This window comes from Aethina tumida, chromosome 1 (genome assembly GCF_024364675.1).
Source record: "Aethina tumida isolate Nest 87 chromosome 1, icAetTumi1.1, whole genome shotgun sequence".
In the NCBI taxonomy this organism is placed as follows: Eukaryota; Metazoa; Arthropoda; class Insecta; order Coleoptera; family Nitidulidae; genus Aethina; species Aethina tumida.
This window is the reverse complement of record NC_065435.1, coordinates 2,295,743-2,313,800: the sequence shown is the minus strand read 5'-3', so window position 1 is coordinate 2,313,800 and position 18,058 is coordinate 2,295,743. Positions and strand designations below refer to the sequence as shown.

The following is an 18,058-nucleotide window of genomic DNA, read 5'->3' as shown; positions in this document are numbered from 1 at the left end:
AAACCCAAAACAATTCGAATTTCCCGCCATTAGTTTTACATTTAAATTATCGATTTTGTTAAAATTTATTACATAAATAGCACTATCTATATTAGTTTGATCCATATTACGAATAATGAACAATCATAATTGGAATTACATTAAATTAAAGGAGAATTTTCAAATTTGAACTTGTCAAGTGTCACGACGGCGATTTCCGGTTCTATCCCTCCCTTGCCGAATATTTGTACTCTATAGCATTTTATGTTGGTCTCTGTTGACTTGCTGCTGCTTGTCGACACATATTTTAATAGATGTTTTTAAACGATCCTCTATGAGAAATCTCGGATAAACAAGGTAATAAAAGTGCATAACATTAGAAATGAAAATGGAGTGGACACCTCAAGAAGATGGTTTAAGAGAAATTTTAACGTTGTTGCGGGAGTCTCAGTCACCGGATACTGCGACTCAAAGAGCAGTCCAACAAGTATCCTTTTTCTATTCCAAGCACACTAGAAAAAACCATCATTTTAACAATATAGCAATCCTAGCACCTTGAACAAGGTGAGTACTGAATGTATGTCAAATTTTCCTTAATGTGCCGCAGAAACTGGAAGAACTAAACAAATTTCCGGATTTTAACAACTATCTCATGTTTGTGTTAACTAAGCTGACAACAGAAGATGAACCCACCAGATCTTTAAGCGGTCTGATCTTAAAAAACAATGTCAGATCTCACTACCTGAACTTATTACCAGACGTAACAAATTTCATCAAGACTGAATGTTTGCAAGCTGTAGGAGATCCATCCCCGTTGATCCGCGCAACAATAGGCATTTTAATCACAACCATTGCTAGTCGAGGGGACTTATCCACATGGCCGGAGCTGTTACCAGCATTGTGCAATATGTTAGATTCTAGAGATTATAACATTTGTGAGGGGGCATTTGGAGCACTGCAAAAAATCTGCGAAGACTCAGCTGAAGCCTTGGATGGGGACACAAAAAACAGGCCTTTAAATATACTTATACCGAAGTTTCTACAATTTTTCAACCACTCCAGTTCAAAAATTAGATCCTATGCCATAGGTTGTGTCAATCAATTCATTGTGCAACGATCGCAAGCCTTAATGGTGCACATAGACTCGTTTTTACAAGTAAGTTAAGGGAAATCATTTAAAAAATCCATTTTACTTAAGTGCAATTTCAGAATTTATTCCTAGTAGCCACCGATGAGGATGCAGAAGTGAGAAAGAACGTGTGTAGGGCTTTAGTTATGTTGTTAGAAGTCCGCATGGATCGGTTGTTGCCTCAAATAGACAATATAATAGAATATATGCTGGTTAGAACGCAGGATCCCGACGAGGGAGTGGCATTAGAAGCCTGCGAATTTTGGTTGTCCCTTGCTGAACAGCCAATTTGCAGGGACGTGCTTGGACCTTCGCTAAACCGGTTAGTTCCAGTGCTTGTAAGGGGGATGAAGTACTCTGAACTTGACATCATACTTCTTAAGGTAAGTTCTTTCCATGTTAATCATTACGGCGTGAATTATATTATTCACGTATTTATTTATGTTGGTTAGTTGCATTAATGTTTGTAAACATTCTTTTGATTGTTATTAATATTTATTTGGAGTAATGTAATACTGACTTGATAACTGATTACTAATGATTCATGAGTAATATCTAGTAATATTACAAGTGAATATGAATAATACTTACTGTTAAATGCATTTATATCTTAATAGTTATATACAGTAGTGACTATAATTATCAAATTATTAAAATATTTAAATATATGAGCTGTACTACTTAAATTGGATGCCAGTACCTATAATGCTTGTTGTCTTTTCTGTTAATTTTGTGTCCACTATACAACTGGCCAGTCTACTTTTATTGTTTAAAAAATTGCGCACTTTTTTATTCTTCAATGGAGAAAATTATCTCAATATTTTACTTTCATTAATTGAAATTTAAATTTATTATTTACTAGTAGTCTCTTGCTTATTATAATTATTTAATTGTTTGTTCAAATGAAACTGTAAGAAAAATTATGATTGAGCCTTACCAAGAGAGAAATAAACAAGGAGAGACTACAGAAGAGTGGGGATGAATAGTTTTTAGTATAAATTTAATTTATAAAAAAAATATGGTTCCCGCATATGTTAAACATCCTACAGGGGGACTAAACTACACAAAAATACGATGAAACATGATAGTGGTTCAATTATGCTATGAGGGAGGATGCTTCAATTCTTCTGGCATAGGCCTTAGACTGATTTATATACAAAGATATATTAAACAACAATTTGCTTCCATATATTGAAGAAATATTGCTCTTGAAAACATGTTTTGTCTGGGCCATTCTAATATCCACACATCAAGCCTATAGAAAAAATGGGGTATCACGTTTATAACGAAATTCGAGAATCTTGAAGGAATATAGAAGGAATAGACATCTTCCATATTCAGAAAATGGTCGAGTCTTCGATAATGGGTTAAATTTATAAAATAAAAAATATATAAATACAGTGTTAATGTTAAATTAAATAACACATATTTATGTCCAGCTGAATTCAGAAGAAATATATGTAACTTTTTTAAAATAAAATTTGGTAGTTTTTTTGAGAATGTATAAAACAAATCATAGTAAATTAAATTTAATATTTAAAAAAATCTATAATAATGACCACTGTTGTATATAAATATTTAATTCACTTTATACAAGTTGGTCGTCAAAATTTGGGAGCTCTTTTTGTTATTTTATTTTCTACGTCATTGATTAATTTTAGTTTTTCATTTTAATTGCACCATTTAGATTATCACAACTATTTTTGAAGGAGTTTTAATGTTTGAATAAATTTCAAGTTGTTTCGATATAATACAAAATCAAGTAGGTATGATATGATAAAATTACTTGAAATTGTATTTACGTTTATATTTGTGTTTATTGTATATTTGTTACAATTTGATAACAGGAAAATAGTACACAAATACAGAGAGAGGAAAATCAAGGACTGATAGAGTAGTTGCAAATGAGGAGAATTTCTTGCATTTAATTAACGTAAATCCAACTATTAGTACAAGACGTTGAACAAACTAATAAATCTCATTCGGTAGCTTGGAGAACTGTAAAAGAACCTTACCATTATTGACAAGCCTATGATCTGTACCTGTTAAATTAATTAAAAGATATAGTAATTTTTTTGTCTTTCTATAATTATCAAAACTATTTTCTTTATTATTAGACGTATTCTACATGTTTGTGACAACCCATTTTAGAAACACTATGTATTTTACATTAATAGTTCTTCAAAAACAACGGAAACAATGTAAATATGACTATTGGACGTGTTTTACATGGTTCCAAATTTTGGCCACTCATTTTGGAAACACCATGTAATTTATATTAATAGTTCTTCAAAAACAATGGAAGCAATGTAAATATTTAATTTGGTATATATTTTATATTATAGTGAATGAAAAAATATAACAATGTATATTATGTTTTGAAAAGCTTTATCAGAACAAGCTGTTAGTCACTATACGGTATCTATTTAAATTATTTTATAGCTGGTATGAACAACAATTTAATATTACTAGAAATATTTAATAATTTTAATGAATTGTAAGAATTTATCATATATTCGCAATATTATAAAACGACTTTTTAATTGGATTTTTCTTATCAATAATTTAATTAGTCGCTTTATGTAACTTATCTTGTATTTATGTATTTACATAACATTTCTGTGAGTTAATTTGGTCTTATTTAAATTAGCATTACTTTATCAGTGTAATTTTAGTTTACTTTAAATCAACTAAAATACGTATTATTTCATAATAAAGCACGGAAATTCGTGAATGGGCAATAAAAGTAAAATTTTATGGTCGTTTAAAAACTGTTAACATTTTCACAGAACAGGAGAGGTTGTTTGCTGTTATAAATATATACTAATCAAACAATTGAATTTCCTAGAACTAGAAAGAAAATTTATAAATTCAGGGCGATGTGGAGGAAGACGACAATGTGCCGGACAAAGAGGAGGACATCAGGCCGCGCTTCCACAAGTCGAAAACGCATACGGTCAAGAACGCGCTGAACGAGAACGGCGACAAAGAGGACGACGACGACGATTGCGACGACGGGGACGACGACGGCTCGTTGTCCGATTGGAACCTGAGGAAGTGCAGCGCGGCCGCCCTCGACGTGCTCGCCAACGTTTTCCGGGACGACCTGCTGCCCATACTCATCCCCATTTTGAAGGAGACCTTGTTCCACACGGAATGGGACATTAAAGAGTCCGGGATATTGGCCTTGGGTAAGTTGGTCCAGCTTTGTAATCAACAACGGGACTTAAATTACTTGACTTAATTGACAGGTGCCATCGCAGAAGGTTGTATGACGGGTATGATTAGCCATCTGCCGGAACTGATACCGTACCTGATAAACTGCCTGAACGACAAGAAAGCTTTGGTGAGGGCCATCACTTGTTGGACGTTGAGCAGGTACTCGCACTGGGTGGTGTCCCAGCCGCACGAGTCGTACCTGAAGCCGCTGATGACTGAGCTTCTGAAGAGAATACTGGACGGTAACAAAAGGGTGCAGGAGGCCGCGTGTTCAGCGTTCGCCACTTTGGAAGAGGAAGCTTGTACGGAGTTGGTCCCTTACTTAGGATTCATATTGGAGACGTTGGTTTTCGCCTTCTCCAAATACCAGCACAAGAACTTGCTTATATTGTACGACGCTATTGGTACCCTAGCTGATTCAGTGGGCCACCACCTAAACAAGCCCGACTTCATAAATCTCCTGATGCCACCCCTGATACAAAAATGGAACATCCTTAAGGACGAGGACAAGGATTTGTTCCCCTTGTTGGAGTGTTTGTCCAGCGTTGCGACAGCTCTGCAGTCAGGTTTCCTGCCTTATTGCGAGCCGGTGTATTGCCGTTGCGTATCTTTAGTCCAGCACACGCTTTGCATGCACATGGTAGGACACCCTTTAATTGGTTTAGGGACGGGCTGTATTTTGTGGTTGTTTTTTAGGCAAACCTCCAGAACCCAGACCAGTACGAGGCCCCGGACAAAGACTTCATGATCGTGGCGCTCGATCTGTTGTCCGGTTTGGCTGAAGGCTTGAACGGACATATAGAAAAGCTGGTGGAGACGAGTAATATCATGCAACTGTTACACCTCTGTATGCAGGATATTATGCCTGAAGTACGGCAGTCGTCGTTCGCCCTGTTGGGCGACCTGACGAAAGCTTGTTTCCAACACGTGTCGCCCCACATCGGCGACTTTTTGCCCATACTGGGACAAAATCTTAACCCGGATTATATTTCGGTGTGTAACAACGCTACGTGGGCAATCGGAGAGATTAGCATAAAATTGGGTACATTTGCTGATTTTTTTTTCTGGCGAATTTTGCTTTATTAAATTTCGATTGTAGGTTCGGACACTGCTCCATACATACCATTAGTATTAAACCAATTAATTGAGATCATTAATAAACCAAATACCCCTAAAACACTTTTAGAGAACACAGGTTAGTAATTCATGGTTTGTTTTTACATGTTTGGTTTATTTAAAAATATACAGCAAAAAATTATCTCAACATCCGCAGACAGACCGCAGCAATGCATTTTTTATCGATTGACGACTGCATAGTTTATTTCATTTTTAACTCATGATTTTTTGTATATATTTTTAACGTTATTTATGATGCTGGTAAGTAAATTTTTCTTAACCTATCGTAAATAATATGCTTTAGCATTTTTCTCTTAAGAAATAATTCAAGATAGGACCAAATATTGAAGCCAACAAGAGACATTTTATGTGTTTATTCGAGTACTAAATAGTTAGTTTTAGACTAATTAGGTTAAGGCAAATTTTACCTGGACTTTATTGTATAGTTTATTATTAATTATAAGAACGTGTTATAATTTTTATAATTGAGTTGGTTTCTTTTTTCTGTTTTTCTCGGTATAGCCATAACAATTGGTCGCCTAGGTTATGTCTGCCCTCATGATGTCGCACCCATGTTACATCAGTTTGTACGACAGTGGTCTGTAATCTTTTTTATTGTTTTCCATTATTTCTAACATATTATTTATACTTAGTTATTTATTCGAAACAAGGAAGCTCACTGCAACGCGCTTCCCCAAATAATACTAAAACTGAGAATTTCTCACATCATCTTTCTAACTAACAACCTTAACGACTTATAATCTGGACTCCTGCAACAGTGAAAACATTATGAAGTATTTAAAAAATTATTATAAAACATGCCTGTGTCGATCACCGTGAATGTTTAGTTTTCAAGAAAACTAATAATTTTTCAAGTAAAAATGAAAGTACTTAAGCTATAAAAAGCACTTAAAATTTCACACTTAGTGTGAAGTATTTAAAAAATCATTATAACACATGCCTGTATTGATCACCGAGAATGTTTAGTTTTCAAGAAAACTAACAACTTTTCAAGTAAAAATGAAAGTACTTGAGCTATAAAAAACACTTAAAATTTCACACTTAGTGTGAATTATTAAAAATATTATGAAGTATTTAAAAAATCATTATAACACAAGCCTGTGTTGATCACCGTGAATGATTAGTTTTCAATAAAACTAATAATTTTTCAAGTAAAAATGAAAGTACTTGAACTATAAAAAACACATAAAATTTCATACTTTGTGTGAATTTTATTTAAACATTTTTAGTGTCGTTCAAAAATGAAAGTACTGTTATAAAACTATAATTTTTATATTTTAGTAATTATTGAAACTAAAGTAAAAATTTATCATTATTTTTTTAAATAGTATACTTTGATTTTTAGGAATTTTTCATCAGTATAAAGAAAAAATGAAAGTACTTATGTTGTAAAACCATAATAATAATGTGATAAATAATATCAAGCTTACGAAAAATATCTTAATTTTAATAATTATTGAGGATTGAATTAAAATGAAAGTACTGATCTTAATATACAAAAATTAGTTCAAGATCATTCAACATCAAATTAAAATGAAAATATTTATGTTGTCCAAAGTTTATACAAAAGAGTATCATAATTTTTATTTTTTTAGTAATTATACAAAGTAAAAATGAAAGTACTTCTTAAGCTATAAAAATATTTTAAACTCAATTTATTATTAATGTTAAATTTTCGAAAAAAAAAATATATACATTGATTTGTATTTTTTAGAAATTTTTCAAAATGACAAAGTAAAAATGAAAGTACTTCTTGAGCTCTAAAAATATTAAACTCATAATATTATTTTTAGTAATTTTTGAATGTAATGCAAAGTTATAAAATTATTTATAATTCATAATGTTTATTATCAAATTTTTGAAAAAATGTACTTCGATTTTTATATTATAAAAATTTTTCAAAATGACAATGAAAATACAGTTTATGGCAAATATAGTCAAATTTACGAAAAGATTATCTTATATCAAATTTTTCAAAAAAAATCTTATTTTCTAGTAATAATTAAAAAAGAAAAGAAAAAATGAAAGTACTTATGTCGTAAAAATAATTTATTATAAATAAGGCTAAGTTTTTGACAATAATTGTCATTTTATTTATTATATATTTGTAATTTTCCTATTATAGAAACTATTTGAATCCACCTTAAATCTAAATGAGGATGTAGTTTTACTGTTATAATAACACTGTAACTTTTGTGAGAAATTCTTCTGTCCTAAGTAACGTGAGGTCCAAAACAATGTCACAGCAATGCATCATTGTTTGTAAACCGCACGTTACCGCTAGATCAAAGTCAAATAACACAGCACTTCCGGCCGGAGGAAATAAAATATTGTTCGAGCGGCGTTTTCTTTGCAGGTGCATATCGTTGAGGAACATCCGCGACAACGACGAAAAGGACAGTGCTTTCAGAGGAATGTGCCAAATGATTCAAGTGAATCCAGCCGGTGTTGTGCCCGACTTCATCTTTTTCTGTGATGCCGTTGCTTCCTGGATCAATCCCAAGAGCGATTTGAAAGATGTTTTTATTAAGGTACGTCTCAAAATTTACCTTTAATTAATTAAATATTAATTTCGTATTGGGTACAGATTTTACACAGCTTCAAGACGCAAGTAGGCGAGGAAAACTGGAGGAGATTTAGCGACCAATTTCCTCCGCAGCTGAGCGAAAGGTTAACACAGCTTTACGGAATATGAATCCTTTCAAAAGTAAGTAAACAGACATGCCCGAAGCAATTCAATGGTTGACACGTAATATTTTTAGGGATGTGGGGTTTTTAATGACAAAGTAGTACCGGGGTGGGATACCTGGCTATCTATGAAGAGAATTAATTCAAGCATCAGATCATCAATGCGATTTGAGGGTGGGATCTTTAGCAAACAACATGGAGGCCAACTTCCTATAAATATTAAAAAAAAATATCATTGTTGTGTTACTATTTTTGTTACAGTTTTTATATATATATATCCGTACACATATATCATATTTTATTAAGGTTCTGTAAACAGAAGCGTTTTATTTTTACAAGCGAAGTACAAAAACGTCATTCTTATACATATTTTGATTATTATTTATTAACTGTAATTATTATTAATATTAATTGTAACTGATTGTAAAGAGAGATTTATTTACAATTTAAAAATACATATATTAATTAATTTTAAACCTAAATGGTGTTTGCACAATTGTGATAAGACTGGTCGAAATGAAAAAAGCTGGAGTTTTTAGTTATCAGCATATTATTTCTATATTCGTATTATGGAACAGTGAATTTGTGTGATATATGTTTACGAGTGTTGCGTTTGGTGATGGCAAATTGAATCGATTAAGTCAGCACCTTTGGTGCATAATTTGCCATTTCCATTGCACATATATATTTTAACTGAAAGTAATTTCTTTATTGTTATTATTGTTTGAAGCTCAATTGAAAGGTTTTTATTATACCTGTTTATATTATAAATCTACATTTGACACAGGATTTACAATGTGGTATGGGTCCTATAAACCTAAATGTTTGCCATAATAGAAAGTGAGAAATTAATCACGTAATTTATTTTTATTTAATTGTCACAAAATTATTGAAAATCATTCTTTAACATATACAAATATGACTTTATTTTATGTATTACTGGCAGATAGACTTATGATAATATTTGAAGGTATTTTTTGATTCCTCCTTTGTAATTATTTACAAATATATGTAATATTTTTCTTTAGAGTATTATTAAAAAAAAACAATTAATATCCTAATTTATACCAACAGTTTAATTGAGAACTTGCTATCAGATAGCAGGCTGAAAAGTAGGAAATTTTTCTGTAATATAATAATATATCAAATGTTACTTTTATTAAAAAAAAGATTCGCTATTTTTTTTGACTGATATTTGTTTCATTTAGTGCATTTATACACACATTTTCTGTTATTTATTATTTTTAATATCAATGTTAAATAATTATAAATATGTAAATAATTTTGTAATTGTTTTGTATTATAGTATCGAATTCATATTTTTATCCGATTTCTAAATAAAATAAAAGGATATTAATAAAAACGTTCAGGTTTATTATGATTTAATAAATATTTCCGTTGTTGTAGTTGTTTTACCGTGTTCCGTGGTATTTTTATATTAATAAATTGGAGTAACCGTACATAAAGTTAGTACTTTATGTACTGTTGGTACCCACCTCACAGTTTAGTACTGTGAAGTGGGTACTAATAGGAATAGCCACATTAAATGATATTAGTTTTTGGAGGCTTTCAAGTTTTCTGCACTCCATTTTTTATGAACTAGTACTTCTAGGGATAGAGTACTTTTTAGTTCTTCTGCACTAAATCTAAAATTCTAATCTCCATTTTTTTATAAACTGGACAAAGTAAATACTAGTACTTCTAGGGATAGAGTACTTTTTATCAGCCAACAAAATATTCAAATATGCATCACTTATTCCAAAACCTGAAACAATACATTAGAAAGGAGGTAAAACATACACTGTGTTTTTTAAAGTGGATAATTTGAATTATTCTGTTATCTAATCAGTAATTGCCATACGAAGAGCTTCCACCCTCCTTAGCATACTACAAATTAATGAACAAATAAATTCTTGTTCCATTCTTCTTTAAGAGCATTAACAAGCACCTCTAAATGTTAAGACTGGTTGGTGGTTTGGAGTGAGAGAATCTGGTCCAAATTTTGGAGTAATAATAATTGATTGAATCAAATCGTGATATCATTGAGCATTCATGTTATTTCTCACCGCATTCACGTCATATCCTAAGATGGCCATCTGAGTGATATAGTACCTGTGGACAAACAATTATCGTAACCAGTAAAAGCAGACTGTTTCTGCTCAGTACGACTCCAAATAAAGGATGAAAGAAACATGAGTAACAAGTCTTAGGAGATTAAGATGGTAGGTAAGTTATTAAAAAATATGTAAACGCCAGTAATAAAACGAACACTAACAAATTTATTTGAAACCATGTTTGACAACAGTAAATAAAGTACTAAATTGTGTGGTCGGTGCCAATAGGAACAAATCGTTGGCCACATTAAATGGTATTAGTTTTTGAAGTCCTTCAAGTTCCCCAGTACTTTCTAGTCTCCAACCTGCTATAAACTGGAAGGAGTAAATGAAGTATTTTTCATCAGCTGATACGATGCACAAATATGCATCACTTATTCCAAAGCCTGAAACATAAAACGTTAAAATTTCGTCAATGGATAAAAAAGTATGTATTAACCCCCGGTATAAAATACAGATACTCCCAAGACGGGTCCTTCCATATTGAAACTCTGATAGAAGTAGTAGTTGTCGTAAACTGGATCATATTTCATAACTAATATCGGGTGCACATCATGCGCCAGAACGAGCAGACTGTCTCTGTTCAGTACGACTCCGGTAGCAGTGGAACATCCATAAGACGGTATCGTTCTGAGCAACATAAACTGAAACAGTACAAATCTTCAAGTAAAACTGTTTGGACCCACACCAGCCTAAATACCTGTTGTTTCTCCACATCAAATCTGTAAATCTCGGTTTCTTCCGGAACATTATCTGAAGCATGTTGATTGCCAAGTACCAAAATGATTCCTTGTGCCGTGTGGAACAGATACAAAGTCTTGACTCCCTTGGTTGGTATAAACTGAATGGTACTAGCCGCCGTTTTGTCGTCGTTGAACTTAATAACTCTGGAGTTCACGCGATGATCATCAGCTATCGGATCATAATAAATACCGATGATCGCGTACGTCGAGTTTTCGATGGTGAAGAACTCCACACCGCTGACGTACCCGGCAACGAACTCGTCAAACAGATAGAAGGAACCGTTCCTGGTGTCGGTACTTTTGGTGCTCCACGTCACCGACGTGACCTCCTGCGACAACGTCTTCGGATCTTTCCTGCAATCGGTGTCGCTGCTGACGCTGTTCGTGATTACGTTCAGGATCATGTCATCGTCGTCGTACGTGTACGTTCTCTGCACCGCCTTGTTGAAGAACGTGTGTATGGAGTGTTCGGGGGTCATTTCGATGATCTGTTGCATCGGGCACTTGCAGTTTTTGGGTAGGCCGCAGAAGTCGCCGTTTTCTTCGCTGGTCACGTGGATTAGAACGTGACCTGCTGCCTCCACGGTCTTCGTGCTGATGGTGTTTGGCATTTGTATGTCTAGGATCTTAGATTTTTCGATGTACATGTAATCCGATGGTAGATCTAAAATTTATCACCGTCATGAGGTGTAACAAACTGAATGGTACCACTTACTTCGTGTTAACGGGAGCATGTTTTCAATGATTTCATTTATGACCTTTTTGTCGAAGTACACGGAGTTCGCCCGTAATTTGGTTCGTTCCATGCTTAAAATATGTTCAATCTGGTCCCAAGACATTCCGTTTATCTTATTTGCCTGGACGTTGCCCATTATTTTCGTTGGCGTTATCATGGTCTACAAAATGATGTGTAGCACAAATAAATTATGTAATAAAAGGTCTTACAATGGATCCTGTGATATTTTCAGGTTGATTGATCATAAGTATATTGTTGAATGTTTCGGAAATTGGAACTCCGTCCACGTAGTCGATTTGGGCGTCTCCAACTATGTGCAAACCGTTGGTGAATGTCTTCTGACTGTGCACCTCTTGCACACCACTATCAACCACCACATCATTAAAGTCAATTCCGTTTATTGACTCCGTTACAAGATCTACAATTAATAAAATTAAACCATTTAGGGAAAACATGTTTTATTACACCCACCAATCATCTCCACTGTATCAAAGACGTAGGTGGCGTTGGTGAATTGTAAACCGGAGTCATTGGAGTTAAGCTTATTGCGCATGACGTGGTCCACGTTGAAGCTGTTCACATTTTCAACATCAAAATTGTTCATGACATCAATTCCATCGAATCTCACTACAGGAACAATGGCATCATTGGCCGTTGAGACCAGAGTTTCTGGAGGTATGTTGGATATAAGTTCGGTCTAAAATCATACAATTATAAGTGTGTCAAATGAGTAAGGCATAACGTACGTGGATGTGTTTGGTTTGAAGTCCTCCAAAGAATGTTTTCTTGCCGGTGATGTACAGGTCGTCGGAATTTTTACGTACGATTCGGTTGTTTAATTCAGACATAACTACGTTGTTCATTACTGGCACATCTGCTTTGTCTTTAACTAATGCGGAAGACACTATGGCTTGCCTGAAGGTCTTCTTGCCTGTAATTTCCTGAAAACACGATATAAAAAGCTTTTAGGGTGAGAAAAAATATCCATTAGAATTTCAAGACTTCAATAATTTGTTGGCATTTTAAAGATAGCTTCATAATGCCTCTCTCATTGAAGTCTTGGTTCTCATTGTTCACTTTCTCCCAGTCACCAGTTTAAGAAATGGGTCAATTTCATTCCGTTTGGCCAACACTTCACAGATGGAGATTCCAACCCAATATTTAACTTACCTGCATAGTTTCGTGATTATTCTTTAAGGCGTCGATCAGCATTTCTTCAACATTGATGTCGTTTATGAGTTGCTTCTCGTTTTCTATATTTCTGGCGGCCACGTGATGTTTGAAATCCACTTCGGCTGTAATAACATTATCTTCATCCTTTTTGACCGTTTTGTGCAAAAGTCTGTGAACATCCGAATCTTCGTCCATAAAAGTGGCGTTGCCCTCGACTTGCACATTTTTCCAAAGCATTCCAATAGGGCTGTTTATGTTTTTCATTAGTGTACCAAAATCGCACGGACGTATTCCTTTCGCTTGAATACTTTCGACGGTTGCGCTGGTGAATTTAAGATCCGAATGGACCTTCAAGTTTTTAACTCGATCGGCGATATTCGCGAGTGATTTGTCATTAATTTGGTCCGCGAATAAGTTATCTGAAAGTTACCATTAATGGATTAATTTTACATCAATATAGTGTGACATAGAAAATAAAGCACGTAGATCCAGTTAGTGGTTCATTGCTAGATTGGAGTGGTGTACAGAAATGGATTGAAGTCTTCAGTGTTGCAAGAGTGACATTGAAGTGTTTCCAAGACTTTGGAAGAACTTCAACATCAAGAAGAGAATCTGAGCGTATTTACACTTCTTTGAAATCTGTCCACCAGATCTACGTGTTCCATCTTCTAAATCACTGAGTATATTATTCTTTCATACCTGTTTTTAAGTTTGTAAAGGTGTAAGGAGCTAGCACTTGTTGGTTACCGGATTTGTACAATATTCTATCCGTTAATACTTTAAAATCTACGTCATTTATGTCTTGGACTATGAATTCTTTGGTTGTTACTTTCTTCATGAACTTTACAGGTACATCAAATATATCCGACATGTTACTCTGAAAAGTTAAGCTTTTATTAAAATAATTAACAATTTTATACAACTTTTTTCACCTTGGATAGTTCATCCATGGTTAAGTTATTAATTGATACCACATCCTGCATGCTGCTAATTTTAGCATCTCCCATGATATGCAAATCCCTTATGACCCTTTTGTCCAATATTTCATCTGACTTTTTAATATAGTCGTCAACTGAACGTTCATTGATATTTTTAGCATTTAAATTAGTTACTAAAAATAAATGGTTAATAAATGATATTATAATGGTAAAAAATGTTTTACCCGAGACTGAATTAAAGAAGATTTGCGATGCGTTGACTGGAGAATCCAAGAAAAGTGCATCATCAAAGTGCGTCTTAATAGAAACATTATTAACCTTCTCCACATCTATATCATTAAACTGCGCACTCTTTTGAACGACCACATTTTTGAACGACTTTTTGCCAGTAACTTTCATTGAATGCTTCCTGGTTAATACGTCGAAAGTGTTGATTTCTCCGAGTTTGTGGGTTGACAAGTTTTCAACTCTCAATTTGTTCGTAAATGTCTTTTTCCCATTTATTACAAAACTGCCGTTAGTTTTGACCCCTTGTGTGTCTATTTTGTTGAAGTCTGGTGTGTGTACTGCATTCTCTTCGTCTATGTAAACATCGCCAGCGATTGTCACATTTTCGAAATAGAAGTTCGTTGCTTCGTGATCACCATCAATATTTAACAAAATTTTGTTTACTTCTATGTCGTTTATTTGTCTAGTTTGTAACGTTTTTGTTGTGACACCTTCTGTTGCCTCCACGTGAACATCAATTACTTGATTTTTTTTCTTGGACCAATATTTTTGATAATTTCTATCAACCAACTTGTTTTCCAATAACAGTTTAGCCTCATCCCACAATTTTACGTTCTTCAGGTGTAGGTCTCCTTTGATGTAGACTTCATCGTTGTAAAACTGTAACAAGTCTGAATCGTTTGTTCCTATGATCCTTGCCCCATCAGTCATGTACACATCAGCAAAATCACCAATTAACTCCAGTTTATTCATAATTTTCATGTTATCCAAAGCAACAGATCCTGAAAGAATGCATTAAAAAAAGAAATACAAGAGACGTGACCCACCATTGATTTTGTTGACTTCATCTGGATTCAATGTTACAAATGTTTTGGTATCTACGTTGTTGATGTTTTTAGCTTCGACATTGTTGGTGTATGCATTTCTAACTCTGATGAATGACTGTACATCTTGATCAGTATTTGTGGTTAAAAAACTATCAACAGGTTCTTTGAATAATGTTTTTACATTTAATTTATCCGTCATTATTTTGGAAAATATTAAGTGACCTAAACAATCAATAAATGTAACCAGATTTTAAACAATTCGCTACAGTATTTACCTTCAATTGATTTTGTAACTCCAATTTGATAAACTGAATCTTTAAATTCATTCCAGTCTATGTTATCTATTTGTTCCAACCATAAGTTTTCAATTTCCACTTTAGGAGCAAAATCGTTTAATGTGCTGTCAGTGAACATTGCCAACGCAGCATCTGGAGCCTCCTAATAAGTTACCAATTAACTGGTGATAAACACTTTACTTCAAGACTTACCCCATTGATGTTAACGATTCTGGCTTTACGTACGTGCATATTTTTAAACGTTTTTAACCCTTCAATTGGTTTTCCTAGTCTCTTTATGTACATGTCGTCTACTGTTATGTTATTCACAGTAGTTGCCTTCAGCTCATTTACCACAAGATCCTTGACAAACACCTGTCCGGATAACGTTACATCTTCTGCGTTGTTTCTTTTCAATGTTCCTGAAAATCACCCATAAATAATAACAATAAATACATGCATTGTAAAGGTTAAGGCTTTGTTCGTACCTGTGAATAAGTTGAGCTCTGTTCGTAGATGCAAGTCTCTAACTGAAACATTACGTGCACTAAAGGGGGAAGAGATGATTTGCTCGCGTTTGTACATGAGCCAATTGTGCGGTGCCCATTCTTCACCATTCAAACCTCCAAGTTCCAAATTGTCAGTTTGCACATTGTCTGAAGATAAAGCACCAATAAGCTTCACATCACCTTTAATTGTCAATTGATCTGTGTCTTCATTAAATTTGCCAAGTTCTTCTGTGGTCCAATCCACGTCCTCTTGAATACTATCGAATAAGAGCCCCAGTGCTGAGATCTGAAAAATCCACTCATAATAAGCAATGTTTGCAGTTTTTTATGCTTACATTGTCTTCGGTGGTGTTAATGGGTGGTCCTGCTGCGACTGTGCTATCACGATCTTCAAGTACTCGAGCCCCATCAACAGCAGCCTTGGAGTCGATAAAGGTGGGTTCTTTCGCTTTATCCCTCACCAACAGTTTAACGTCTACTTCGTGTCTTAGCTGCGAAAGACACTGGCTTAAACCATCATTTTTATGAACTTGAACAAAACCAGGTTACAAATACGGATTGGCGATTTAATTTAAGCGTTACCATTAGACTCAACATTGAGGGAAATCATCGATAGATCCATGCTTTTGCTCTGGCGGAAGTAAATCATGAATCCTGTGGTGGAGTTGGTGAATTTTACCTTCATTATTTTAGGATCATGAAATTCGTATTCTATTTGGCTGACCATTTGCTTGGTGTTCAGATTTATGGCCTTTACTCCTTCCTAAAATCGTTTAACTTTAGTTTTAAAACACTAATATTAGAAACTTACTTGGTCAAACATAATGAAATACGTTGCTCCATTTTTTGATATGATCGTTGATGAAAGTACTACTGATGTTGGTTGATAATTCAACAACAGTTTAAAGTATGTACCTACAACAATACATTTAAAGGCTTTTGTGGCAACTTGGTGAATTGATACCTTTCCATAAATACACATTTATTGAACCACGCTCGTGTACTGACATGTAGTTTTGTGAATCGGTGAAATGTGTATAAACTTTAACTGGGCGTTCCGTGACTATTTTTTGAAGTCTTCGAAGGACGTTGTATTTAAAATCAAAGGCCGAAATTGTATTCTGAAACGTTTTGCTTAATCCACGATAAAACTTATTTATAAAACTTACGTACCTTGCTTTCTTGTAATACGATAACTTCTGAATGTGGCCCAAAAGTATGAATGTAAGTGGTGCTTTTTGTAAGCAAATTCGTAACTTGATCAAACTGCGTTTTTATCCACTTATAAAAGCTAAAATAAATATTATGATGTTTGTGCCTTAAATTGAAATGTGAGATACTAACAATACGTTGCCATGAAGGTCCATTTTAATTTTAGTGGCAACGATAAAAAATAATCCTTCTTTGTGAGACAAAAATTGGGTACTCGTTACATTGTAATGAGATATTGACTGCACATGAATAAACCTCATGTCCCTCTTTATATTAAACACTTCAATGGTGCTGTTTTTCAACACAACACTAAGCACGGCCAGATTCTCATATTCGAACGCCTAGCAGGAACAACTGTGATTAAACCGTTAAAAACTAAGCATAGATTACCTTAATGTTTTTTATTTCCGAAGAAATAATGCCCATTCCGGCGACTATTGAGGAGGAACCGTCATTTACGGACACACAATACAATTCGATCGGGTTGGAGATGAAACAACTTTGACCGAACACAACAAAGCTAAAATTATTAGCTACAGGAACAGATATGTTTTTTGCATAGCTTAAAACCACCGTTTCCGCATCATCTACAATTAAATTTTAGTGGGAATTGTTTAAATAATGAAAGGGTACGTACCTCGTTTGCGTATTTTCTTGAAATTCTCCCTGTCTGACTCCAATGATAGAGACTGTGCTCTAAGGTAGTCATCCAGGTCATGGTTAAACTTAATACAGCCGCATGTATTAAAATATACTATAAATAACTGAAAAATTTATTAATTAGTTGATTATTTTGTTGTGCTTTTGAGATTACCGTTAAAATTGCAAAATATTGATGCATGATAATTGTTTATATAAAAATTAATAAATACATAAACCGAGTACACCGCCTAACCGACACACACGAAGTAAAAGGTGTCCAAAAAAAGTTGTCTAAAAACTACCAATTTTCTTTCTTTTGTATAGTATACAGTGTAGGTAATAATCAATTAACAATTTTATTTTTGTCCAGTGGGACATCTTCGAAGAACTCGGAAGTCTTCTCTCTAGAATTTGACGATACATTTCCCTCTTTGACCCAATAAAAAAATTCTGAAAAGAAGATTTTGTAATTAAATTTCTTCTAGGATATTCTATTACAAGGTTACGGA

The 18,058-nt window shown here is 33.9% G+C and overlaps 2 protein-coding genes across 2 annotated transcripts; one reads left to right on the top strand and one right to left on the bottom strand.

Moving 5' to 3' along the window:
- The first annotated feature begins 232 nt into the window (after nt 1-232).
- On the top strand, nt 233-9,174 carry LOC109601356 (transportin-1). Its single transcript, XM_020017595.2, has 11 exons — nt 233-466; nt 587-1,135; nt 1,189-1,491; nt 3,984-4,299; nt 4,360-4,967; nt 5,024-5,369; nt 5,427-5,522; nt 5,966-6,041; nt 7,821-7,995; nt 8,052-8,171; nt 8,227-9,174. The coding sequence occupies exons 1-10, from the start codon at nt 362-364 to the stop codon at nt 8,157-8,159; spliced, it is 2,682 nt and encodes an 893-aa protein (XP_019873154.2). The 5' UTR covers nt 233-361; the 3' UTR covers nt 8,160-8,171; nt 8,227-9,174.
- Nucleotides 9,175-10,411: 1,237 nt separating this feature from the next.
- On the bottom strand, nt 10,412-17,811 carry LOC109601344 (uncharacterized). The gene is made up of 24 exons (XM_020017584.2): nt 17,722-17,811; nt 17,545-17,671; nt 17,298-17,494; nt 17,040-17,248; nt 16,869-16,986; nt 16,660-16,816; nt 16,507-16,610; nt 16,278-16,458; nt 16,031-16,224; nt 15,675-15,981; nt 15,400-15,608; nt 15,187-15,349; nt 14,912-15,133; nt 14,081-14,866; nt 13,851-14,029; nt 13,618-13,795; nt 12,916-13,337; nt 12,492-12,686; nt 12,217-12,442; nt 11,955-12,163; nt 11,725-11,905; nt 10,967-11,673; nt 10,706-10,910; nt 10,412-10,652 (listed from the first exon to the last, which is right to left on the bottom strand). The coding sequence occupies exons 1-24, from the start codon at nt 17,746-17,748 to the stop codon at nt 10,432-10,434; spliced, it is 5,724 nt and encodes a 1,907-aa protein (XP_019873143.2). The 5' UTR covers nt 17,749-17,811; the 3' UTR covers nt 10,412-10,431.
- Nucleotides 17,812-18,058: the final 247 nt, after the last annotated feature.

Excerpts from the sequence above, each read along its gene's own strand:
- LOC109601356 (XM_020017595.2), top strand. The coding sequence starts at position 362 with ATGAAAATGGAGTGGACACCTCAAGAAGATGGTTTAAGAGAAATTTTA. Across the intron at positions 467-586 it reads CTCAAAGAGCAGTCCAACAA|AAACTGGAAGAACTAAACAA; the intron begins GTATCCTTTTTC and ends AATGTGCCGCAG. Across the intron at positions 4,300-4,359 it reads GTCCGGGATATTGGCCTTGG|GTGCCATCGCAGAAGGTTGT; the intron begins GTAAGTTGGTCC and ends CTTAATTGACAG.
- LOC109601344 (XM_020017584.2), bottom strand. The coding sequence starts at position 17,748 with ATGCATCAATATTTTGCAATTTTAACG. Across the intron at positions 16,987-17,039 it reads GACCTTCATGGCAACGTATT|CTTTTATAAGTGGATAAAAA; the intron begins GTTAGTATCTCA and ends TATTTATTTTAG. Across the intron at positions 11,906-11,954 it reads AAAATATCACAGGATCCATT|ACCATGATAACGCCAACGAA; the intron begins GTAAGACCTTTT and ends ATCATTTTGTAG.